Source organism: Mobula birostris, chromosome 11 (genome assembly GCF_030028105.1).
Source record: "Mobula birostris isolate sMobBir1 chromosome 11, sMobBir1.hap1, whole genome shotgun sequence".
Lineage (NCBI taxonomy): Eukaryota > Metazoa > Chordata > Chondrichthyes > Myliobatiformes > Myliobatidae > Mobula > Mobula birostris.
This window is the reverse complement of record NC_092380.1, coordinates 7,025,522-7,053,230: the sequence shown is the minus strand read 5'-3', so window position 1 is coordinate 7,053,230 and position 27,709 is coordinate 7,025,522. Positions and strand designations below refer to the sequence as shown.

The 27,709-nt window shown below is 40.2% G+C and overlaps 1 protein-coding gene across 3 annotated transcripts in view; it reads right to left on the bottom strand.

The window, feature by feature from the left end:
* The window catches only part of LOC140204784 (SUMO-conjugating enzyme UBC9), a 58,622-nt gene that overhangs the window by 9,718 nt on the left and 21,195 nt on the right, over nucleotides 1–27,709 (bottom strand). The window contains exons 2-6 of one of the 3 annotated variants that reach the window (XM_072271574.1): nucleotides 24,102–24,157; nucleotides 14,406–14,524; nucleotides 14,225–14,310; nucleotides 10,482–10,565; nucleotides 3,027–3,099 (exon numbers count right to left, since the gene is read on the bottom strand). In XM_072271574.1, coding sequence (XP_072127675.1) covers nucleotides 3,027–3,099; nucleotides 10,482–10,565; nucleotides 14,225–14,290 — 223 coding nt within the window. In that variant the 5' untranslated portion in view covers nucleotides 14,291–14,310; nucleotides 14,406–14,524; nucleotides 24,102–24,157. The remainder of the gene's footprint in view (nucleotides 1–3,026; nucleotides 3,100–10,481; nucleotides 10,566–14,224; nucleotides 14,311–14,405; nucleotides 14,525–24,101; nucleotides 24,158–27,709) is intronic. The other 2 variants (XM_072271573.1, XM_072271575.1) reach the window with 2 other exon arrangements.

The window sequence follows — 27,709 nt, the reverse complement described above, 5'->3', positions numbered from 1 at the left end:
GCATGTGTCTATATTCAAAACTATGCTATTTCCATACTAAACATCAAAAGCAGCAAAAAAGCTGCAGGAACTCAGCAGGTTGGGCAGCAAGTTGAGGAACTCCAGTCCTGCCAGCTTTTCATGCACCGCTCCAAATTCCAGCACCTGCAGTCTTTTGTGCCTCCATCAGCAGGAGCTAGCTTATAATCTTAAAGAGTGCATGCCCTCTGGTATTAGACATTTCAACCCTGGGAAACAGATACCCTCTGTCCACTCTATCGATGCCTCTCATAATCTTGTAAACATCTATCAGATTTCCCCTCAGCCTCTGCTGCTCCAGAGAAAACAACCCAAGTTTGTTTTCTCATGATAGCACATGCTCTCTAAACCCGTCAGCGTCCTGGTGAACCTCTTCTGCACCCTCTCAAAAGCCTCAACATTCTCCCTATAGCAGGAGCAATCAGAACCGTGCATAATAATCCAGATGTGGCCCAACCAGTTTTATAAAATTGCAACATAACCTCTTGACTTTTAAAACTCAATCTTAGTTTAAATTCCATCCACTGCTACAGCTTATTGTATTTTCTTTTACACCTGATTCAGTTTTCAAACCCACTTCCTTTGGTGGCTCTCTTTTAAGCCTTTGCCAGATTAAGCACTGTACTGTTCTCCAGTCATTACAAATGCTGAAGACTTTATCCACCTGGCCTTTTCATTGAAATGGTTTCAAGTGAAGCTGGCTAATATTGTTGATGATCAACAATGCATTTAAGGAGATTAGAGAGGAACAAAAGAGGGGAAAAAGGGGTTTGCATTTCAAACAGCTTCGAATTACAGTATAAATACGCACTTCTCTTTTTGAAAAAAATGTTTAAAACTGCACACAATTTCAGTTGTGTTTATAGATCTATATATCTATCTATATACTACTTCCTAAGGAAGCTAAAGCATGCTCTCCTCCCTCATCACCTGCTGATCAACTTCTATCGGACAACTATAGAGAGCCTCCTGGCGTATTGCTGTGCAGTGTGGTTTGCCAGCTGCACAGAACAGAACAGGAAGGACTTGCAGCGGGTGGTGAGGGTAGCAGAGCGGGTTATTGGCACAACGTTACCCTCCCTCAGAGACATTTATACTGGCAGACTTCAAAAGGCGGCTACTTGTATTTCAAAGGATCCCACTCATCCTGGACATCACCCGTTTTCTCCTCTACCTTCTGGGAAGGGATATAGAGCATTAAGAACAAAAACAAAGAGACTCCTTTAACAGCTTCTACCCACAAGCAGTGAAATGTATAACACCCCCTTCCCTTCTCCTGCCCCCCTCCTAAGACAGCAGCAGCTAAATGCATCACACTTCCAGGAATGGCAGGTGTGCAATAGTCCTACCCCCCCCCATCCATATATTATTAATTTTGGACTGCACTCCTGAGGTCTTAGTTTATTTTATGTATATATTCTTTGTCATGCTGCAAAACGAGCTGCTAAACTATGTTTCATTGCTCCACAACAATGACAATAAAGATATTCTAATATATATATATAAAAAATTAGCTCTGGTTTCATTGAATAATGTCTTCTCACTGCATTCACCACTCCTCTTAGACCTTTAAGACAGAGGAGCAGAATTAGGCCATTCGGCCCAGCAAATTTATTATCCCTCTCAATCCTATTCTCCTGCCTTCTCCCTGTAACTTTTGATACCCCGACCAATCAAGAACCGATCAACCTCCACTTTAAATATACCCAATGACTTGGCACCCATGCAGTCTGTAGTAATGAAGTCCACAGCTTCAACGCCCTGTGGCTAAATAAAACCCTCTCCTTCACAGATCTGAGTCAAATCTATGAGAATGAACACCCCAGCCTAGGAAGCCCAGGACTAGATCAGTGTGTAGGGTCTCGTAATACAAGCCTACCCCAGAAACTGCTGAGGAAAACACTGAAAAATGCCCGTTCCATGCAAGTGCTAGTGAAATGATAGCAAGTTTAGAACCCATGCTGTTGCATCAGAACTCACACAACAGCAGGTTGCATTAACAGATTCATTGTGTGTCAAGGTCCCAAACTTTCTAGCAATAGATATATGCCAGCAACTTGGTAGCACAGCAGTTAGCTCAATTGCTCACGGCTGAGTGCACTGCTGTCTTGTAAGCTGTTAGCTGCTATCGTATTGTCTCTTATGGTATTGTCCTGTGTTTTATGTTTGGCACTGAACCACAATCAATTCTGGCAATAAAGTGATTCCGATTACAGCTCGGGGCGTCAGAGTCCACGGTTCGATCTCAGCAGCCTCTAATGCAGGGATTTCCAGCCTCTTTAATGCCATGGATCTCTACCGTTAACTGTGGGGTGTCTGGGCCCCAGGTTGGGACCGCACTCTCAGAAGTCTCTGTACCATCCACACCACTCCCAAACCCATCCCCAACCCCTGCAACGTGTGGGTTTTCTCCAGGCGCTCTGGTTCCCTCCCACAGTCCAAATTTATCTGCTAGGTTAATTGGTCATTATAAATTGTCATGTGAGTAGGTTAGGGTTACATCGGGGTTATCAGGAGTTGCTGGGTTGCACAGCTCAAAGGGCCTATTCCCACAACACTTCTATATAAATAAAAGAACTCCGTATGGAATTGTCATACTGTGCACCTTTGTCACTGTAACACTTTATTATGCATTATTATATTAACTCAATGTACTGTTGGAATTAATTGATCTGTATGAACAGAATGCAAGACAAGTTTTTTTTCCACAGAACATATGACAGTAATAAACCGATTTACCAAATTTATATTTAATCTGCTATAATTGAACATGAAAAATAATCAAGTGTTGTGTCCTAATTTTAAACTGCTGCAAAGGGTCAAAAATTCTGATGAACCATTAGTTTTCAAATGTTTAATCATGGAAGATCTAATGGGAACCCAGGAGAACAAAGAACTATCAAAAACAAACAAGTCTTTCCCCCATATCATGAGATCTAGAGCATCTTGGAGGGTTCCAGCGGGTCACTGATTAATCCAAGTGACAAATGAAATGTCTGCACACTTACACTTTGGTGGCGATGAGGGATAGTCATCCTTAAACAGCATTCGAAGCTTATACTGTCCACCTTCCCACGGCGTCTGAAAGAGAAGAATATTTCATTATCACTTCTCTAAATAATCAATACTAATTTTATCATGCTGAGTAAACCATCAGCACAGTTGCAAATTCAAGCAAAATAAAAAGCAATTCTAATAATGCAAATTAATTTCTGTAAACAATTCAATTACAGGAACTTGTAGGGGATCATACTGCTTTTGCAAGAATAAAATTGATCAACCCTTCCACCACCCAGTACACAATTTTATGACAATGGCAGTAGCATTATGCTGTTGCATATTTAACTACATACACTTTATGTCAACTTGTACATCTACAGAATATTTTATGTTATTATTGCGATAATATTATACTTGTATAGGTATTTCTTTCACCAGAGAGTGGTGAATATGTAGAGGCCAAGTCATTCGGTACATTTAAAGTGCAGGTTGATAAATTCTTGATTAGTCAGGGTATGATGGGTTATGGGGAGAAGGCAAGAGATTGGGGCTGAGGGGGAATGACAGAGCAGACTCAACAGGCCAAATAGCCTTATTCTGATGCTATATCTTATGGTCTTAAGTACTATGTTTTGTATCTTGGCCCGAGGAACATTTTGTTTAGCTGTATACACATTGGGTTGAGTTATTCTCCAATCTTGGCAATACATTTGCAAACATTTTGTCACCATGCAAGGAGACATCACAAGTGCACTCTTCATTGTGGTGTGTCCTTCAAAAGCTTGGCCTTTATATATTTATCAATCAGCTGATTGGTCGTCATTTCGGAAACTCAATGGTGATGTGGGGAGGAAATCTCACCACTGGTGACATAGCAAACTTCATGCACTGTGGCCTGGAATTTTGCTCACATTGGCTCACAAATAAGATCAAGGTCTATGTCTGTTTACAGAATTGTTCGCAGAAAACCATGCTTCTAGGAACTCTCTTGCACCATGACTTTCACTGATGCCCGGGCAAATTTATGCCCCTCTTAATCTTCAAGGGTAGAGACTAGGGAGAGTTGGTCATGCCGCTTTACAGCCAAGTGATGTTCATGGACCCTCGTGGATAGTTTTCTCCCAGTTTGGCCGACATAACATTTGCTGCAGTCCCCACATGGATTTTGAAGACATTGGTCTTATCCAATAGCCAGGTATATTTATTTAGTCTTCAAAGTACTCTCCTTGACGTTGCTGTTGACTTATGCGCGACTGAAATTCTATGTATAAGTATATACGGATTGATGACAATAGACTCAAAGTGCATGCAACAGTACAGCACAGGAACAAACCCTTTGGCCTTTGATGTCTGTGCCAACCATGACTCCAAATTAAACTAATCCCATCTGCCTGCACATCTTTCTATTCCCTGCCTGTTCTTCTGCCTCTTAAACATCACTATTATGTCTGCTTCCACCACCAACCCTGACAACATATTCCAAGCACCAAACACTTTGCGTAAAAAATAACATGCCCACGCTTCTCCTTTCAATCTTCCTCTTCCCACGCTCTCTAATATTTCTCCTCTTGGGGGAAAATAAAGATTGAGTGGTATAGAGTAAACAGTCAATTTTATAAACAGGTCCACCCTCATCCCAATTCAAGCTGCACTATTTTACTCTGTGCCAGAGATGAGATTTTGATTGCGAGTTCATGTGATGTGTTTGTAATAGTTGCATGGTCATCAGGCATGTTAGGAGATGAATTAATTATTACAAACAATCCAAATACATTAATCAGATACAAGGGCGAGGTTGTATTTTTTTTTAAATGGAGATTGAAAGGGTACAAGCCAACCAAAGCCTTTCTTCTTGAATTATATCATTCTGACCTCCAAGATGACCACAACCTTATCGTAGGGTTTGGAGGCTTGCCTGCATCAATGACCCGGAGAGCTACATTGGCTGGAGTCAGGGCTTTATGCCTTGGCTCTTGGTAGGGTGACCCATGCCAAACAGGTCAAAGGGAAGAAGCCCGACTAAGAGTGGTCCACTGGTCCTCCAGACTTGGGGGTTCAGCTCAGCACTAACAACCTTGAATGGTCAAAAAAATAACTTATGGAAACAGCAATAAAGAATCCTTCTACATCTGTATCCCGAGTCTCTAGCCAGATCTTGCATAACTGACAGTAGTGAAAACCAAGCAGAAACTACAGGCACAATGAAGGAAGCTCTGAACACCACCAGATAGTGGACCTTCGTTGCTGCCCTAAATGCCAGTGGCATAACAGGCAACGGCACAACATATCTCTCTGACCCACAATATGATATCTCCTACTTACCAAACAACCCTAAACTGGAACCATTTTATCACGTTAGTGGTATTCCACAACAAAATGCAGGTAAAAACCAACCATTTTCCCATACACCTGTCACTGGTGACCTAAACTACTTTTAATTCAGTCAAATTTAAATTTCCCATCTCGGTTAAATCCTGCCACAGATTGACTTCAGCTTTTCTCGGAATAAATGTCAAATTCCACACATTTTTAATCTAGGAGTTCTCAACTGGGGTCTATGGACCCCTCAGTTAATGATAGGGGTCCATGACATGAAAAGGGTTGGGAACCCCTGGTTTAGAGCATGTTCCGTCATCTTCCTATATTAATAGGTCTATATAAATGCAAGCTGTTAATCAAGTTCCAGAAAGAAGCCTGCAAATATCATTTCATACTGTCATTGTACTTCCAACCGTACCTGGACATTCGCATACATAATGGAAGCATTTATTTATGAAGGCCCCAACTAGACAACACATTCCAAACTTTAACAACTCTGAAATAAACCTGTGTTAACATGGTGTGTAGGAAATAAGAGTCCTCAGCTCCCACTGCTTGGCTGAAACCCTGTGAACAAAGTACTCACACCTTGCTATTTTAAAGCATGGTATAAACTTACTGGAAACAAGCACTGCACAACTAAAACAGGTGTTCAGGAAACACAATGGCAACTCAAACAACACAAATAGACAATGTTAGGGTGTATTCTGGAGTTGCGTTGAAGGCAAAACATTAACTTCAGCAACCAATCATTAGACCTGAATGTGGATTATAGATTATATTTAAAATGCAGCCCTGGAGCTGTGGACACTAGTTAACTGCAAACCAGACAATGCTGATTAACATTCATTTTGGGTGTCTGGAATGTGGGTGCGAAGGAGGTGTGAGAATTGTATGTAATTCAAAGGAAACATTGTAGATACATTGTAACTACAGAATTGTCCTGCTGCTATCTTTGATTTTAGTATACAAACTGTCATGTAATATTAGGTCAAACAAGCCTCTTCCTCCAAGAATGTCTCATTTTATTGAATAAAACATTTCTGTATTCACTAGCTTCAGTGACTTTGTCCACGTTACAAAAGATCAGATCAAATGTCAAGACTTCGGGTAACTGGAAGATTTCTTTAAAAAATATTAAGGATGCAAAACTCAATTATTAAAAATTACTAGAGATGCAAGTCCAATTCTAATGGGTAATGAACAAGTACAGTGGATTTTGACTTACTGGGCCATTGTCAATCAAGACAGCCACTTATTTGGAACAACTCTTAAAGAACAAAAAACAGGCAAGAAAATAAGTGGGATTCCCTATGCTGCTTAATTGGAACAGGAGACTGTTGCCCTATAGTTTCTAACTAACATCAGATGTGTGTACTTGTTAGACACTACACAGTGCTTAGAACAAAACACAGTTTTAAATAGCATCAATTGTGTACATTTGTGTTCAAAGAGCAGTGATTTTTGTCACGGATACTTGGTGAAAAATGAGCAATAATACTATTCAGAACTGTTTTGACAACTGCAGTTTCAAGCATTTAGGTTTGGAGATGCCAGAAATGGCTGGGAGTGAAAATGAAGCAGTTTCACTACTTCAGGTTAGAAACTATGAAAAATTTGAAGGTATCGACAACCATCTTGAATGTTACAGTGAAAATGGACAGAGAATGCAATCATCAATAGCATTGTATGAAGGCAGTTCATTATCTACACTAGGTGCCTGCGTGATTTTGGTCATTTACAGTCAATGAAAAGAACGCACAGTGTATACTGGATGAATTCCTCTGTCAATAACTATTAGGAACTAGTACAGTTTTATAGTACTGAATTAGTGTTCTAATTTGTTCTGTATTTCATTTAAATACATAATTTGTTAGTTAAATGGTAGTTTGTTTTTTTATAACCTTTTGACTATTTCCATGAAACTTCAGCCAACTGAGGCAGCTGCTTTATTGGACCAAAATGCACTTGTCCCAATTAACCAAAATCCACTGTACTTGACAGATGTAAATGTTATAGGGCCATTAAACACAACTGAGTGGGGCTAACCGGATATTCCTTTCAGACATAGCAGATATATAATTGGTTGAACAGAGCTCATCTGTGCTGTATTAATAATTCTATTAATGCAATTGTAATAATTTTTTAAATGATCAGCACATCTTTGCTGTTAAACTCTAAAGCACAAAACCTCCCCTTTACATTAAAACCTGTATATCTTATTAAAACGGAGCACTTTACAAATGGATAAAGCACTGAATCTTCATACCCTATGTATACAAAGGAAGCAGCTATCCACAGCAACAAGCAAAGCCAAGATGAACAGCTATTCACATTTTTTTGATAGTCATCCTCAAAAAAAAAGCAAACGACAGTCAATACATTCTTCCTAATATTGAAAGATCGCATGATATATTTATCCAAACCAGAAAATCCCATTTGTGAGGGCATCTCCTCTGCAATCCATCTTTTCTCCACCTAACTGCTGACAGGACTGAAGCCATTATAAGGGTAAAATGCTAAAGCATTTTACATGAAGGGTAATTACAAGTTTTGCCTGAACTTGAAAATAAGAGTTAGGCACAGCTTTTTATTTAAAACGGTCTTCCCTAGTGCTAACTAATTCAAGTGCAATAACAGGGTTGTCGTGATGGGAGATTTTAATTTCTCCAATATTGATTGGCATCTCCCTAGAACAAGGAGTTTAGATGGGGTGGAGCTTGTTAGGTGTGTTCAGGAAGGTTTCCTGACACAATATGTCCATAAGCCTACAAGAGGCGAGGCTATATTGGGAAATGAACCTGGTCAGGTGTCAGGTTTCACAGTGGGAGAGCATTTTGGAGACAGTGATCACAATTCTATCTCCTTTACCATAGCACTGGGGGGAGGGGGAGGGGGGAACAAACAAGTTGGGAAAGCATTTAATTGGAGTAAGGGGAAATATGATACTATCAGGCAGGAACTTGGAAGCATAAATTGGGAACAGATGTTCTCAGGGAATTTTATGGCAGAAATGTGACGTTTAGGGGACATTTGCGTGGCGTTCTGCATAGGTACATTCCAATGAGACAGGGATGGTAGGGTACAGGAACCATGCTGTTGAAAATCTAGTCAAGAAGAAAAGCTTACGGAAGGTTCAAACAACTGGTTAATGATAGAGATCAAGAAAATTATACGGCTAGCAGGAAGGAGCTTAAGAATGAAATTAGTAGAGTCAGAAGGGGACATGAGAAGGCCTTGGGGAGCAGGATTAAGGAAAATCCCAAGGCATTTTACAAGTATATGAAGAGCAAGAGGATAAGACGTGAGAGAATAGGACCTATCAAGTATGACAGTGGAAGTCTGTGTCTGGAACCGGAGGAGGTAGCAAAGGTACTTAATGAACACTTTGCTTCAGTATTCACTACAGAAAAGGACCTTGGCGATTATAGGGATGACTTGCAGCAGACTGAAAAGCTTGAGCATATAGACATTAAGAAAGAGGATGTGCTGGTGCTTTTGGAAAGCATCAAGTTGGATACGTCACCGGACCTGGACGAGATGTACCCCAGGCTACTGTGGGAGGCGAGGGAGATTACTGAATCTCTGGCGATGATCTTTGCATCATCAAGGGGTATGGGAGAGGTTCTGGAGGACTGGAGGGTTGCAGATGTTGTTCCCTTATTCAAGAAAAAGAGTAGAGATAGCCCAGGAAATTATAGACCAGTGAGTCTTACTTCATTGGTTGGTACGTTGATGGAGATCCTAAGAGGTGGGATTTATGAACATTTGGAGAGGCATAACAGGATTAGGAATAGGCAGCATAGCTTTGTCAAAGGCAGGTTGTGCCTTACGAGCCTGATTGAATTTTTTGAGGATGTGACTAAACACATTGATGAAGGTAGAGCAGTAGATGTCGTGTATATGGATTTCAGCAAGACATTTGACAAGGTACTCCATGCAAGACTTATTGAGAAAGTAAGGAGGCATGGGATCCAAGGGGACATTGCTTTGTGGATCCAGAACTGGCTTGCCCACAGAAGGCAAAGAGTTGTTGTAGACAGGTCATATTCTGCATGAGGTCAGTCACCAGTGGTGTGCCTCAGGGATCTGTTCTGGGACCCCTACTCTTTGTGATTTTTATAAGTAACCTGGATGAAGAAGTGGAGGGATGGGTTGCTGATGACACAAAGGTTGGAGGTGTTGTGGATAGTGTGGAGGGCTGTCAGAGGTTACAGCGGGACATTGACAGGATGCAAAACTGGGCTGAGAAGTGGCAGATGGAGTTCAACCCAGATAAGTGTGAGATGGTTCACTTTGGTAGATCACATATGATGGCAGAATATAGTATTAATGGTAAGACTCTTGGCAGTGTGGAGGATCAGAGGGATCTTGGGGTCCAAGTCCATAGGACACTCAAAGCTGCTGTGCAGGTTGACTCTGTGGTTAAGAAAGCATACAGTGCATTGGCCTTCATCAATTGGGGGATTGAGTTTAGGAGCCGAGAGGTAATGTTGCAGCTATATAGGACCCTGGTCAGACTCCACTGCACTGTGCTCAATTCTGGTTGCCTCACTATAGGAAGGATGTGGAAACCATAGAAAAGGTGCAGAGGAGACTTACAAGGATGTTGCCTGGATTAGGGAGTATGCCTTACGAGAATAGGTTGAGTGAACTCAGCCTTTTTTCCCTTGGAGCGACAGAGGATGAGAGGTGACCTGATAGAGGTGTATAAGATGATGAGAGGCATTGATCAAGTCAGAGGCGTTTTCCCAGGGCTGAAGTGACCAACAAGAATGGGCACAATTTTAAGGTGCTTGGAAGTAGGTACAGAGGTTGTCAGGGGTAAGTTTTTACGCAGAGAGAGTGGTGAGTGTGTGGAATGGGCTGCCGGTGACGGTGGTGGAGGCAGATACAAAAGGGTCTTTTAAGAGACTCCTGGATAGGTATATGGAGCTTAGAAAAATAGAGGGCTATAGGTAATCCTAGATAATTTCTAAAGTAAGTACATGTTCGGCACAGCATTGTGAGCTGAAGGGCCTTTATTGTGCTATAGGTTTTCTATGATTCTATTTTTAACTCCTGTTCTAAGTAACCTAGCCACAAAGACTACTACGAAAAGGGCTCTTACTATCATGTGGTACGTGGATTGCTACAATACTTACTGCCTTTTTCCCTGGAATAGCACATTCCCAGTTCATTAAGTTTAAAGTACCATCCGGATTCTTCGTGGGCACTGCAACAAAGCCCTGCAGGTAGAACGAATTACACGAGTTAAAGTTGAACATAAAACTACAGAAAACTTCGTTTAAACAAGTATCCAAACCTGAAGGAGCTCACCCAAAAACAAAACCATGGGATTTGAAGAATACTGAATCCTACACTAATGTCAAGCAATGCTCTTCCTCTCGCTCAGGGATAATTCATTGAAAGTGGCGTCATAGGTTGTAAAGTGAGCTTTTGGCAAATTGGCCTTAGTGAAGAGTACAAGACTTGGAATGTTATGAAGATGGCTGGAGAGGACAAATTTGCAGTGTTGTGTGTATTTCTGGTCACCTACCTAAGGGAAGTAATTCAGTAAGATTGAAAGAGCGCAGAGAAAATTTAAAAGGATGTTGCCGGGACTTGTGAAAAAGGTTGAATCGATTAGGACCACCAGGTCAGTAACAGTTATAAACCCTTCAACCATCAGGCTCCTGAACCAGCATCAATAAGTTCATTCACCCCAACAATGAAATGATTTCACAACCTATTGACTCACTTTCAAGGACTCTACAACTCATGTTCTCAGTATTATTTACTAGTTATTTATTATCTATCATTAAGTTTTTTTTGTATTTACAGTTTGTTTTCTTTTGCAAATTGGTTATTTGTAAGATTTTGCTTCTGTGTAGTTTTTCATTGATTCTACCATACTGCTTTGCTCTGTGAATGCTAGCAAGAAAATGAACCTCAATGCACTTTGAATATAAATTTCCTTTGAACTTTATTCCCTGGAGAATGAGGGGAGACTTGCTAAAGGTGTACAAAATTATCAGGGGTATAAATTTCTTTACCACCCGCTCAGGATGGGTGAGACTCGAACTAATGGTCATGGGTTAAGGGTGAAAGGTGAAAGGTGAAAGGTTTAAGGGGAATTTCTTCACTCATAGAATGTTGTCAGTGTGGAATCCGCTGCCGGCAGAAGTGATGGTTGCAAGTCCAATTGCTATATTTAAGAGAAACCTGCATAGGTGGGAAGGACACAGACGGCAATGGCCCAGGTGAAGGTAGATGGGATTAGGCAGAACAACAGGTTGACATGTAGATGAGCTGAAGGGTCTGTTTCTGTGACTCCCTCTTGGTGAATGATCAGAACTGTTGAAAGTATTTATCAGCTTCTATTACGGCAAATAATCAGAGGTTCCATAGAATAAGGATTTGACTACATCTTGACTACAGGGTTAGGGAGGGAATCCCAGAGCATGGAGGCTGTGCAGCTAAAACAGTAATGGAGTGATGGGAATTGAAAATCACTGAGGGGTTGAAGCAGAGTCTGGGTAAGAGATTGGAACACTGGTGCCACAGTAGCATGGTGGTTAGAACAGCGCTTTAGATATGGCCCTTGTGGCTACGGGGGTCGGGGGTATGGAGGGAAGGCTGGGGCGGGGTTCTGAGTTGGATGATCAGCCATGATCATAATAAATGGCGGTGCAGGCTCGAAGGGCCGAACGGCCTACTCCTGCACCTATTTTCTATGTTTCTATTACAGCTTGGGCCTTTTTGGAGTTCCATTTTGACCTCTGTGTAGGGAGGCTGCGTGTGAGGGGAAGGGTTGGGTGGATCTGATCAAGCAGTGCAGCTGCCCAACATAGATGTGGGTCCCAGGGATGCACCTTGCCTGGCTAGTACAGTGAATAAGGCTATCGCCGGGCACTGGCAGCAGCTCTCCCAATGTTGGCAGATCACCTGGGGCCCAACAGCTCTCTCATCAATAGAAACTATCGTCTCACCTTCTCTTTATCTGGGTGCATAGTTCTTCTCAGCCCATAGATTTGCCCAATGATCTCAGTTATCATAGAAGACTCCAAGTTGAAAATGATCACATTTCTTTAGTTTAGGATCAGACTAAATTGTTTATCCCTAGATTAATCTGCATATTTATTTATTTAGAGATACAGCACAGAAACAGGCCCTTCCAGCCGCGCCAGCCAGCAACACCTGATTTAACCCTCGCCTAATGACAGGACAATTTACAATAGGACCAATTAACCTACTAACCACTACATCATTGGACTCAGGGAGGAAACCAGAGCACCTGGAGGAAACCCATGCATTTCACAGGGAGGAAGTACAAACTCCTTACAGAGGACACTGGGATTGAACTCTAATACCCTGAGCTGTAGTAACGTCATGCTAACCACTATACTGCAGTGGCACCCCATTTGAAACACAGAAGTGATTATTTTGAGTCTTCTACCAGCAGCATAAGTTTTCCAAATCCAAAACTTTAGTTAGGTAAAATCAGAGTATTTTTGGAGCAGGTGATAGGAGGGATGAATTACCCTCTCTGACTAATGGTGACAACTTGCACAGCTGAAATGGCCAATCTTTTACTACATTGCTGAAATTATCAGGTGGATAAGCTTCCATAACACAACAGCCCCTACTCTATGATCCTACAGTGACTTAAAAAAAAAATTCCACTTGGTGGAAAGAATTGCAAAAATATAATAGGTTCAGGGAATTGAATGGCACTACGAGATTAAAAGGGTTAACATACGAGGAGCGTCAGATAGCTCTGGACCTATACCACTGGTGTTTAGAAGAATGAGGGCGGGGGGAAGAGAGAAGGATATCTCATTGAAAACCTATCAAATATTGAATGGCCTAGATAGAGTGGATGTGGGGAGCATTTTTCGTACAATAGGTAAGTCTAGGTCCAGACAGTATCACCCCAGAATAGACGGACATCCATTTAGAAGAGAGATGAGGAGGAATTTCTTTAGCTAATGTGTGGAACTCACTGCCACAGGTGGTTGTGGAAGCCAAGTCATTGGGTATATTTAAAGTGCAGGTCAAAGTTCTTGATTAGTCAGGGCGTCAAAAAGTTACGGCAAGAAGGCAGGAGAATGGGGTTGAGGGGGATAATAAATCAACCATGATGGAATGGCAGAGCAGATCCAAGGAGTCGAATGGCCTAATTCTGTTCCTTTTGCCTTGTGGTCTTACACCCAAGGAGGTGGCATCAACTCATTAGCTTAAATGACTTCCTTATAAATGATGGTGTGCCATGATTCTAACCAATAGTTTTTTTTATTTGCAGCTACGGTCAACTAGTCCGAGGAAAACAGTTAAAACGTTCACCAAGTCAAGATGAAGTGTAGCATAGTGGTTAGCACAACACTAGTACAGCACCACAACCCAGGTTCAAGGAGTTTGTACGGTCTCCCTGTAGGTTTCCTCCCACACTATAAAGGCGTATGGGTTAGTAGTTTAATTGGTCAGATGAGTGTAATTGGGTGGCGTGGGCTGCATCTCCAAATAAAATAAATTGAGCAGTACACTAACTTCAAGCTACTCAATACACCTCGCTGGAATACAAAATTACACAGCTATCAAAAATAAAATTAATATCGAAAACAGTGAAATGTAAAATATTTGCTGAAGAACACACACGGTCCTGCCGAAGGGTTTCAGCCCGAACCTTCGACCACTCTTTTCCATAGATGTTGCCTGGCATGCTGAGTTCCTCCAGCATTTTGTGTGTGTTGCTTGGATTTCCATCATCTGCAGGTTTTCTCCTGTTTATGGTTTAGCTGGTAAGCCTGGAACCTGGCATCCAATACCTGGGATCCTCGATTCCAGGAAGGATTCACTTTTTTGATCTACTGAATTCCTAAACATCGCTGTTGAGCTGCATACTTACAAAAGGGTGGTCTTTTCTCCAAGCTTTTCTTTCTTGTGCAAGTCGACTCAATGCAATTCCAGACATCGTTTTACTTCAACAGTCCCCTGCAAAAAACAATTGGCCAGGTGTTCATGGAAGAGTATAATTTTTGCCCGACTATTGAGATTTTCAGAAGTGGGCAGAAGAACATTTTAAATACCTGCGCTGAAGTCTGAGGGGAGTGATTTGGTGGGGGATAAAAATGCATTTTGTTCTTCCAAACTGAGTTATGCCTGCGAACAGTACCTGTGTTTCCCCTCACATATTGGTAGCGGGTGACTGGTACAGAAGACAAATTAAAATCAATGGAATGTAAATGGCACAAGCTTGTAAGTGCATTTTAGTAAACTCATCTTGGATAAACTTGTGCTCCCTTTCCCAACAGAAGAAAATCTTAATGAAAAGCATGAATGAGGAAAGCAGCAATAGTGAACAAAACAACTGAAGCAGCACAAGTGATACACAGATAAAAGAGCTTGCGCAGAACTCTATATCCATGTAAGATACTCTGATGAGGGAGAAGTCCTCTGAACTCCTCCAAGATCATGGAGCAGTATGCATCGGCTAAATCAACCCAGTGTCACACGAGCACAATGTCATCTCAAGCCATTCAGACAGATGAAAGGTTCTGATGAAAAAGATCATCGACCTGAAACGTTAACTCTGTTTCTCTCTCCATAGATGCTGCCTGACTTGCTGAACATTTCCAGCATTCTCTGCTTTTATTTCAGAAAGGCTTGACATTTTCCACAGCAGAAACAAACAAAAGGCCACTGGGGAGCTCTAAAAGTAGAAGAAACAGATACATCACCAAAACTTGAGATTTAAAATCATGATCATCTACCACTCGTTTTTCCCACCAGTTTAAAATGTGCTTCAAACTCTCTCCGGGACATACTGCACAATAACATATTGCATTTATGTACACAAGAGATTCTGCAGATGCTGGAAAGCCAGAGCAACACACACAAAATGGCTGGCACAACTCAGCAGGTCAGGCTGAAAATAAATAAAATAGTTGATGTTTTGGGTGAGACCCTTCATCAGGACAGGAAAAAAAGGGAGAAGATGTCGAATGAAAAGGTGCACGGGGGAGGAGAGGAATGAAAAGGTGCACGGGAGAGGAGAGGAATGAAAAGATTCATCCCAACTTAATAGCTTGAACATCGATATCTCCTTCTGGTAATTTTCCCCCTCCCCTCTTCTTTCATTCCCCACTTTGGCCTCTTGCCTCTTCTCCTCACCTATCTATCACCTCCCCTGGTGCCCCTCCTCCTTCCCTTTCTCCCATGGTTCACTCTCCTTTCGTATCAGATTCCTTCCTCTCCAGCCCTTTATCTTTCCCACCCACCTGGCTTCACCTATCATCTTTTAGCTTGTCCTCCCTCCCCTCCCTTCATCTTTTTATTCAGGTGTCTTTCCCCTTCCTTTCCAATCCTGAAGAAGTGCCTTGGCCCGATGCTAACTGACCTGCTGAGTTCCCCCAGAATTTTCTGTAGCAACATTAACATACTGAAACATTCCAAACTGTTTTACAGCCACATTAACAACATTTGATACTGGTCCCCACGAGAGGATCCAATAGATAACTAAAAGCTTGGTCTATAGATGGAGCTTAAAGAGCATCTTGGAGAGGAGAAATGCAGAGAAGCCAGGGACTGAATTTGGAACCTAAAGAGCTGAAAGGGAAACAGCAATGGCATGATAATGACAATCTGAAATACCAAAGACTTTGAAATTGGAGATTTCACAAGGTTGCAAAGATTATAAGGTTTAAAAAAAAAGGCAGGAACTTCTAATCAAAGGATGAGAAAACTAAATAGCCATCACTAGACCAGGAACGAGAAATAAAAGTTTCCAGATAGCCCATTCATACACAGAAAAGTTCTGAAGTGATTTCCAATCCAAATTACATAAACCCTTTAGCAAATAGGGAGGGGATCACTAAAAATAAAAAAGGGAACCATAGAGACTTATCATGTCAAGGTAGATTAATGGTAAAAAGCATATTCTGCATCCTGTCTATCCTAGGTACAGTCTGCTATCAGTCTCCAGACATTCCCACATCTGTAAAACAGTGCTTGAGGCATCATCAGGGTTTACTTTAACTAAGTGTATCGCATTCGGAATGGTTGCAACCCACTAGTCCAAGTCATCTTTCTACTTATTAAAAACCTTCTAAAAACAGAACTATGGTTTTGAAAATAGTTAAAGCGCTAATAACTTATGAATAAGAATAAAAAATTAAACCTATCTTTCCTCCCATTCACAAACTGTACATTAGAGAGCAGACTCTGTAAGACAATTAAAATTCTGGAACATTCATCACATCATCAGGTTTTGTTAAGGATTCAACTCCAATGTTATTCTAACAGACACAAAAAAATTTGAACCACATAACCAAAAAAAATCAAAGGAAGATTATTTTCCCCGAGAAACAACTTACCGGATGAGCACCCAAATTTACCATTAACACTGGCCCAAGTTTTCTGCTCTTTTACTGAAAGATATCTTAGTATGTTGTGGAAATGCATGAAACATCAAGTGACAGAATTAAGCAAATAGTTTCACCCTCAAGATAACTTGTGAAGCCTGTTAAAAATAAGCCTATATAAAACAATTCTTTCTTATGAAATACAACAGACAGTGGAGCAGTAAACCGACATACAGAACTAATGGTTTGTATGATTCAAGAGTAGCCCATGAATGGAGGTTCACAACATAGAAGTATAGTGCTAGGTCATTTTCAGCCTCTCAAGCTAGTCATTATTCCTTTAAAATGAAAGACAATTTATACCTTAGCATTTTTCTCCCATGTATACATACTCTTATCTTAGTCATCAGCATAGATACAGGCCTTCAGGCTTGTAGCATCCATGTCGACCCTTGTAATCATCTATACTAGTCCTAACTTATTTAGTCCCCAGCCTTCAACACCTTATGTGTTCCTCAAGAGTACCCCACACGTATTTGACCACTGTGAGAAAAATTCACCATCCTAACTCTCTTCTTACAAATCTGCCTTCTTGTTTGGACACACTCCAATAAAGAATAAAAAAAATCTACCCTCAATTTTATATACTTCCATCAAGTCAACCCTCAACATCCTCTGTTCCAGGAAAAACAAAGCCACTCTACCAATCTCTCCTTATAATTGAAATGCTCCAATCCAAACGACATCCTGGCAAATCTCTTCTGCACTCTCTCCAACAGTCACATCTTTCCTATAGTGTGGCTACCAGAAATGCACACAATACGTGTGGCCTGTGCAATGACTTATAAAGTTGTACCATGATGTTTCTATTTTATATGTTATGCCACACCGAATGAAAGCACAATCCCATAAATCTTCTTGACCATCGTTATTTAACTTGTGCTGTCAATGTCAGGGATCTGTGGTTGTTCTCCGAGGTCATTCTGTCAACACTCTCTAGGGTCCTATCATTTACTATAATCAACAGTTCTCTGACCTTCCAAAATGCATCACTTCTCACTTGTCAAGATTAAATTCCATCTGCCATTACTCTGGCCAACTTTCAGCTGATCAATATCAAGCAACAGCCTAACAAAATCCTCATTATCTACATCACAAGTGTTCAACTGAATGACAACATTCCTTATTCAGGAAAAATTAAGTTACCAATATTGTGAAGGCATCTGGGCAAATCTGCAAATGAGCCATGCCATCCACAACAAGCAATTAATTCAGCCACAACCAATGAAACTCTAATTACAAACCATCTGCAGAAACCACCTTCAATCAAATGACGTTCCCCATGTTAACAAGGTTAAACAAATCCATTGCTTACATGAACTTAAGCAATGGACATACATCTCATCTGAATCAATGGACTCTTTGGCACTTCTGCTGCTCGCATGGTGTGGGGGGGTTTAATGTTTTGCTGCTGCTTCTGAGAAGGGAGGGGCTTCAACGTTTTTATTGTTCTATGGGGTTTCTTCATGGATGTCTGCAAAGAGGACGAATTTCAGGTTGTGTACTGGGTACATACTCCTAGTATTAAATGCATATTTAATACCTTTGAACTTATGTTCTCGTTATTTATCGCTATTTATTTATATTTGCATTTGCAGTTTGCTGTCTTCTGCACTCCAGCTGATCTTTAATTGATCCTATTACAGATACTGTTCTATAGATTTGCTGAGTATGCCCACAAGAAAATGAATCTCAAGGTTATATATGGTGACATATATGTACTTTGATAATAAATTTATTTTGAACCTTGATTTTTATCTACAATTCATAACCAGCACATTCAGGAAAAATCTTTAAAAAGTTATGTTTACTATCAACAAGTCTTAAAAAGAAAAAAGAAATAAAATTGATGAGTTACAGATAACCACATGGTCTGAGAATTTCCACAGAAGCTTGAATTTTTAAAAATTGACATGGTTCTCTAATTACCATCAGCTTTGTCCAAATCATGGGAGTTATCATGAGCAGCAGCTAACAAGAATACTGGTCAAGATTACACCATTTAATTAGTAGAATATCCAGAATTAGTCCTAATAGTCTTTTCAATCATGGCATGCATCTTAGTCTCAAGGACACCAAACCAAGTATAAGAGTATTAACTGCTGGAAACATTAGTCATTCTGTTTATTATCGTTTGTTGCAAAATAATAAGACACAAGCAGAAGGATCTAGCCATTTGGCCATTCAAGTCTGCCCATCATTCCATGGCCGACCTATTATCCCTCAACTCCATTCTTCCTTTCAACCTCTGGTTTAACTATACCCAATGACTTGGCCTCCACAGCCATCCATGACAATGAACTCCACAGACCCGCCACCCTTCAGCCAAAGAATCTCCAGTTACTGGAACAGAATGACCTCTGGTTGTAGGACAAGTGAGGATACCTTCATAACAAAATTAGCCTGGGGTTCTCCAAGGTGCAAATTTAAGGATTTCTTTTTCTTAAAACCTCCAAGAAACAGTATCAATATTCAGCTGATTTTGTGATCCTACTTCCAAGTCTCTACTAGCATTACACCATGTACAAAACTTTAGTAGTCTTATACATCCCAAGATCAACTTTCATCCTCATCCAATGTATTGTCCTCGTCTCATGCATCTCTAATTCTTAGCCTTGTATCACTCCCATTATTGTCAAATCCTGGGTCTCAACTTCAATATTCTTCCAGTTGGTTGCACTTCCAAACGCTACAACAAATTCAGAGTGCCGCTACCCTCGTTATTTCTGCACATCCATCCTCCATAGTTTTACTGGTGTTCGTTGAGACTCCCAAGACTCCGTAAGAATCAGGTTCTCAGCCTCCTGGGTAAATGTTATTTACCCTACCCACTCTCTGCAATTTCATCGGGTACCCATTCTCTATACACCTTCATACAGGAAACATTACTCCCGTATTCTTCAATGCTGACAGTTCTTTTGGTTAATATGCCCCAAAATCCACCCTCATCTTCTGCAATATCACCTATGGTCACTCTAAAACTATCTTTGTAGTGGTTCTAATCTATGAAAATGTAGCTGGCAAGAGCAATCGGAGATGATTTATATTCTTGAAATATAAATTTGAAAGTTACAGCCAACTCCAGTTAACATTTTTCATGACATACAAGGGCTAGCACAACTGTAGCTGCAACCTCTTATTAGAAAGCAACATTTCATGCAAGGTTGGTAGAAATCAAAGCCTCAATGCCTGAGTTACTGCCACTTGGCGCCAGGTTATCACCAAGTCTTTTTGACAGTATGCCTAAACATGTTGATTTATGAACTGAGAGAACAGAGTGTTCCTGCCTCAAGAAGCATTGCCAGCTGAGAAACATACTAAAATTAACTCCAAGCAATTACATTTTAAAAATTGACAAAGAAAGATATTCAACTCCTAAAAAACAGTGCTGAAGGACTGACTGATTTGTAATCATTTTAAGGTGGGATGTGATTTTTTACTTTTCAATGAATAGCCTTTATCACAAGATGGAAAGATCTAGTAGGTGTTCTTACAGTACGTTGGAGGAACTCTCCGGGTCAGGCAGCAGCCATGGAAAGAAATAAACAGTTGACATTTTGGGCCGAGACTGTTTATGCTTCTGCCTGACCTTCTGAGCTCCTCTGACTTTCTCTGGATTTCTAGTATCTACAGAATCGCTTGTATTTATGGGGGCTCCTACATGCAGGATATTATCAATTACCTAACAACATGCAATTCTTTCCATGTGTAAATAAAACTACTAACCAACTGTGTGGGGAATCTTGGAAATCTACAACATAGGAGGCCCTTCAGCCCAATATAGCTAACAAAATTCAAATGACCCCCAAGAACCCCCAGCTTCTAGTCCAACCCTTTTTTATGCCATCAACCTCTACCATTAACCAAGGGGTCAGTAGATCCCAGGTTGGGAACGCCTGCTCTAGCCACATGTGCCTCTTTCACAGTTGCACCAAGACTTCCAGAACCCTCTGGGTGAAATTTATTCTCCCGAGCAACTCCATCTTCATAAAAATCCTAGTAATTAACCCAAGAGTAGAGGTTGTTCGTATTGACCCCAAAGCTCTCAATTTTACTTTAAATCTTCCCTCGGCTATAAAGAAAAGCACTTCAATTTAATTGCTCATTAATTCTGTAATCACAGCAACATCCTCACAGATCTTTTCTAAACACAATATAGAAAGCCATTTCATCCATTCTGTATCGCAAGATTTCCCACTTACACCAAGGCCACAATTAAGCATGACACATATTGGGCAAAAATAAGACACAAAATCTTCAATTATTATATTCTTCTAACCCGTTTGAAATGATAATTTCTAATGTTTACAAAGAAAATAGTATTAAACAGGTGAAACTACTACAGTACGTGTCTCTCAAGTTTTTTTTGGAAAAAATCTTGAAGTTAATTTCAGATAGCTATTGAAATAGCTAAAAGCTCTGAATAGAAAGTCAGATATTTGTATTGTGTTGTGCTGGGGAGTTGGATATCCAAAATGCAATTGGCAGTCTAGACAGCATTTTAGTTACAAGCAGGCTAGAGTAAGTGTAGGATGTTAATAAGACCTTTATGCAGAGTATGATGTTCCACGTTAGATTTTTTAGTGACTCAATTAAGTTGAGCATAGAACAGTACAGGCCCTTCACCCACAATGTCTTGCCAACCTTTTAACTTACTCCCAGATCAATCGAACCTGTCCTCTCACATAGCCCTCCATTTTCCTTTCATTCATATGTCTACTTAAAGAGTCTCTTAAATGTTCCTAATGCACCTGCCTCTACCACCAACATGCCAAGTGCATTCCTTACTCTTACTGCTCTCTGTGTAAAAGAAACCTACCAGGCATTCCTTTATGCTTTCCTTCAAAGTATGTCCTTTCATATTAGCCATTCTTACACTGGAGGAAAAGTCTCTGGTTGTCCTCCCCATCTATGCCTCTTATCAACTTATACACCTCTTATCCTTAGCTCCAAAGAAAAATGGCCTAATTCACTCAACCTTTCCTCACAAGACATGTTCTCTAATCCAGGCTGCATCCTGGTAAATCCCCTCTGCACCCTCTCTAAACTTTCCACATCCTTTCTATTATGAGGCAAACAGAAATGAACATAATACTTCAAGTGTGGTCTTAACCAGAGTTTTATAAAGCTGCTCACAGGACAGTACAGTAGCATAGTGGTTAGCACAACGCTTACAGTACCAGCAAACCAGGTTCAATTCCCGCAGTTGTCTGTAAGGAGTTAGTACATTCTCCCCGTGACTTTCCTCTGAGTGCTCTGGTTTCCTCCTATAATCCAAAAGACGTATCAATTGGTAGGTTAATTGGTCATTATAAATTATCCCATGATTAGGTTAGGGTTAATTTGGGGGTTGCTGTGCAGCGTGGCTCGAGGGGCCAGAAGGCCCTACTCTGTGCTGCATCTCAATAAATAAACAAAAATAAATAACATTACCTCATGCTCTTCAACTCAATCCCTTAAATGATGAAGGCCAACACAACATATGCCTTCTTAACCACACCGTCAACTTGCGCAACTCTGAGGGATCTATGGACATGGACTCTGTTCTTCCACACTGATTAGAATCCTGCCATTAACTTTATACTGTGTCATCAAATTCCACCAGCCAAAATGCATCACTTCATGCTTTTCTGGATTGAACTCCATCTGCCAGTTAGTCAAAATAGTTAGGGATTCAACAGGTTAAAGACAGAGAAACCAGATCCTTTAGCAAGGAATTACAAACCAGTAGTAATCTGAGCATTAAAGTATTACAGAAAGAAATCAAGCATTAAAAAAACATGAAATCTAGAACTTCTAACACCTCCCAAAAGGCTCAGGATACTGGGTATGTTGAAATTTTAAGTCATCAGATTGATGGAGGTGGATAACCAGGAATCCACAAGGGCAGGCAAATAGAGCTGCCATATAGTTCAGCCATCTACAAACTAAATAATTGTTACAATGGCCTCAAGGGGCTGATTGCTTTACTTGTATTACTGAAAGCAACAGCTAGTAGTACTCAAAATCATGGATAGGATCCAATAAAATAGCACAAAAATGTATAAGTGCAATACTGATTCATGATGCACTCAAAGGTGCCCTCCATCCAATAAAATGTTAAAATAAGCCCCTAGCCTGCCATCCCATTGCATTACTCTGAACATGAGAGTAGATCCTATTTCTTTCAACCAACTAAAACAGATGATCTATTTTCTTTGTGATTATACTTCAAAAATATTAGCTGAAAATTAACTTTGGAACAATGGATTTACAAAAAGCACTATAATATACACCAAGTTTAGCCACCAGTGTCTTTACTTTCAAAAGCACGTCCAATAACAATGGACAACAAGGATTTTGCTTCCTGAATATTTTTGGGTCTAGATCATGAAGATCACTATGAAATTTCCCTATTACACACCTTTTTTTTTAAAGTTGCCTATTTTTGTTATTTCAATTCTTAATTCAAGTCAATTAAGATGTTGTCCACAATATAGACTGAAGTTTCCGACGTTATCCAGACATGCCTGGGCATGCTTAGGCAGGGCGGATGCTGTATGGCAGGACAGAACAGGTTTTAGAAAGGCTATAAAACCACCCACACACACACCGTTTTACGCATTATACTTACATGATTTGTGATCACACTGATGCACATGCTCTACCTGCATAAAATACTGTGTGTACGCTTTATAATCAAGTAACAGTATTTTCAGGAGTACTTGTATTTACAAAATGTCTCACCAACATTGCAATAGCCAGGATATATGTTACAGTTGTGGTGAGTATATGCTTAAATCTCAGACACAGCATGACTCCTCTTATTAAGAAAGCCTATGAACTCCACTTTGGGTGTAAAACTGGCGACCAAGACAAAGCCTGGGCTCCTCACATTTGATGCATTCCCATTTAGCCATCTTCCCTACAAATCTTGGTGCTGTCAGTGACGAGCACAGTGAAAGGTTTCATCAGGACATTGCAGTCATGGAGAAACAGTATCAGGGCAACTAGAGTCCATCAATGCTGGCTGATTATTGTAAAAACACTGTATTCAATATAAGTTATGTTGTGTTTCTCCAAATTCCTACGTAATACAAGTAGTCTGAAATTATATTTGCGTTCAGCTTCAAGCAGTCTATCATAAACAAAAAAAGTTTCTGAGGAAGCAACACTTCCAAAAAATATTTGTTGTCCAGTGTAATGAGTTTTCAGAAGCTCACAAAAAAAAAAGCTAAAGGTAAAATAGCAATGATGAAAACACATTAAGTCAATCAGGTTAAAATCTTTGGTGAGGAACTACAATCAAAATGATAGCTCATCAGCACAAACATATGCAATGATTAACTACTTGACAGAAAAAAAAGTTATCAAATTCTGTACCTTCAAGTTGGTCGTGGGCACTTTCAATGTTGTCTTGTCACCAGAATCTCTCAGTCCTATGCATGCAAATCAAAAATAAGTGAAAAACGGCATTGTGAAGATCTGACTCTGGTTATTAGCCTAAATGCAACTTCACTGTCCACTGATGCCTAAGCAGGCAGTAAACCTAGCAACCTCACCCTCAAACTCCAGGAATTCAATTTTAAAGTTAATACATTGGCTGAATATGTGAACAAGCAGCAGATCATGTTTTGGCGGGAAAAAAATAAAGGAAGTATAGACTAAATGAGTACAAATCTGAAGAATTTACGAATGGGACCTGGATGTATACATACACTTAAAGCTTTGTGTTAGAAGGAACTAAGAGAACAGTTGGTAAAACAATGGAATTTGGGACTTAATAAATCAAATAATCACAGAAATACAAAATAAGGGAGATTATGGAAGCAAAGAATACAAAGGCAGGCAGATTATGTAGGTGTATCTACATATGTGGTTCAATGAAGGTGCTAAAATAGGTTGGGAAAGTGGCTAAGGAATCTTGGGCACATAATACAAGAACAAGGAAAACATGGTGAACATTATAAAACAATGGTTCAGTCATGACAATAGTAGTATCCAATTTTGGACAAGGCATATCAGGGAAGATGTAAAGCTTCTGAGAGAGTGCAAAAGAGACTTTCCATAACAATTTCATGAACTAGAGGAATATGAATAGACAGAAGCTGGAACTGTTCTCCATACACAGAAGGGTAGAAGAGGTCTAAGAGAGGTATTTTCAATCATTATAGACGGCGGAGAAAAAGACAAACTGTTCTCATTGACTGAGAGGATTAAGGGCTAGGAACATACAATGAAGCTGATTGACAAAAGAACCAAAATTGACTTAATTTGTTTATTTATTGGAATGCATTGTGGAAAAGGCTCTTCCAGCCCTTTAAGCTACGACACCCTGAGTTAACCCTAGCCTAATCACAAGATAATTTACAATGACCAATTCACCTACTAACCCATATACATACTTGGATGGTGGGGGGAAGCTGGAGAGCCTGGAAAAACCCACACATTTAACTGGGAGAACATACAGACTCCTTACAGATGATGTCAAAACTGAACTACAGGCAGACCCCGGGTTACGAACGAGTTCCGTTCCTGAGTCCATCTTTAAGTCGGATTTGTACACAAGTCGTAACAGGCACATCCAGTATTATTTAGCGTCAGTTAGTCTTAGTATACAGTACATATTTTACCTTTCTATGCATATAAAACACTTAAGAAACGTATGTATTTCAATAATTAAATCAGTGCGTTGCTTAGTAATAATTGTAGTTTTCATCAGGGCAGGGCCTTTCACATGCTCTATTATTCTCACTTTATCCTTTAAAATTGTTCAGATCGTTGACCGACTGTAGCTTAAAGCTTTTCCGATGACCTCTTTCCGATCACTTTATTATTTCCACTTTATTTTCAATCGTGACCGTTTTCTGTCAACGGAACAGAAACATTACGGATTCAGCAGCAGCAGCCGCGGGCGGCGAGTCCTGACTTGAGCTCCCCTGGGTCCTAAAGTCCACCTGCAGTAAGACAGGTTAAGTGGTACAAGTGGGGGTGGTGCTAACTGGAAGGTCGGGGGGGGCGCCCAGGGTGAATCTTGCTAAGAAAAATTTAAGCCAAATACAAAGTTACACACTCACAGTGCTAACGGCAACGACTTAAAATGGCGGACAGCGTTCTCCTTCCTCCATTTGTAAGTACGAGTTGCTCGTAACTCGGGGACTGCCTGTACGAACTTCTATCTCCTTACTTGTAATAGCATCATGCTAACAGCTACACTACTGTGGCACCCAATATATAAACAGTAAATGGTTAGGGTCTGGAAAACATTGCTACTGAGGCAAATTTAAACGTGTGAATTTGTAAGGATATGGGGAGAGACCCAGCCATCGGAACTACTAGAATGCTTTAGCTTAAAGCTGACAGACTCAACAGGCCAAATCACCTCCATGTTAGAAACACTTTAATTCTTCCTTTGAATACAATCAAGCCTATGCCAAAGAATTGATTAGGTAAACTCAATGCTTCAGTGCTCCACAGAGAGAAGCAAAGCATCAAAGATGCTGTACTTGAGACATTAAAAGAAGCCCCACCTGTCCTCTTCAAAGATTTTAAAAGATCCCTTTGTCTAATTCAAACAGTCTTCCTAGTGTGCTCAGCTGACATCAAATTAATGGCAAGTGAACCCCAGTGTGATGGTGCCTTCTGCCATGGAACTTGCTCTTTACTGAACCAGTTTGTCAGTTCAATTAATTATGGCCGATCTGCAGCTCAATTCCACTCACACACAACTTGATTAATATACCTTTACACAACAAATATTCAAATCATAGCCTTTTCACAGAGACAATGAAACTAGGCTTTTAAAAAAAACTCAACTCCAGCTTTCTTGAGCACTATTGAGATGGGTGTAACTAAAATATTTAAATCACTGAGGGACATGTTTGGAAACCCAAGCAACTTATTTTTCCCTGTCAGGCATATTTATAAAAGACAAAGGTTTACTTTTAAAAAAATACAGTTGGGACCTAACGCATGGGAGGACAAGGCCTGAGAGAAAACTTACTTTTATGTACTTTTAAAAGAAATATAACGACTTAAAAGAATTTGATCACTAAATGCTTTACCCCCTTAAGAGAATTCCGGCCAGTTTACAGCTGACCTAGAATGCATCACAAATTAACTGTCGCAACAGTTAACAGAAGCCTGGGGAAAGTAAAATTCTTGAATAGTTTCGATACCCCAAGAGTTAGAATTGGAATTTCAAACATCTATTTTTCTTTACTTTTGAGCTACAATTTTCCTCCCCCAGAAGATGACAGAGCAATGATGTGAAATACATTTTCATGCAATTTCTCAGTCCTTTGATTTCGCATTTTTAAATCAATATATTAATACTGAAAAGGGGATGACAAAATTTTACTGAGGAATATAAATATAAAATGAGGAATATAAATATAAACTATAAATATAAAAGGAACAAATATAAAATGATCTTTGACCGAATATTTATGACTCTTCAGGCTCTGAAGTATTACTGAGCAGAACTTAGCACAGTGCTATGCAACGATTTTTTTTAAGTTTGTAAAGTGAGGGTAGCACAACTCGCATCGCCTCACCAAAAAGGAATTACATTTCCTACACAGTGCCACTGAATCCCAATCAAATGAAAGGAGGTACAAGACAGACTGATAACCTTGAACTTCCAGTGATTGCTACACATTCAACCCACCAATATCTCAACTTGCATTTTCATCTGATCCTTTCAATTGTCTTTTACTTTATAGAACGGCCTAAGGATGTACTAATCAAATCATCTCTGAACCTATAGCCAACAAGGATTTCACTCACTGGCTGTGTCATTACTAGACAGCCAGCAAACTGTGCAGATCACTATGCTTCATAGAATTCAAAATGATATCAAATGAATTCGAATTACACCTCAAAATAGTAATGCTGCTTGGCATGAAAGGAACAGCAGATTTGGACATTTGGTATATGTGCTTGACTGAGGAGCCATTGCTACAGCTGTCACTGAATGCCTCCAAGTCAAA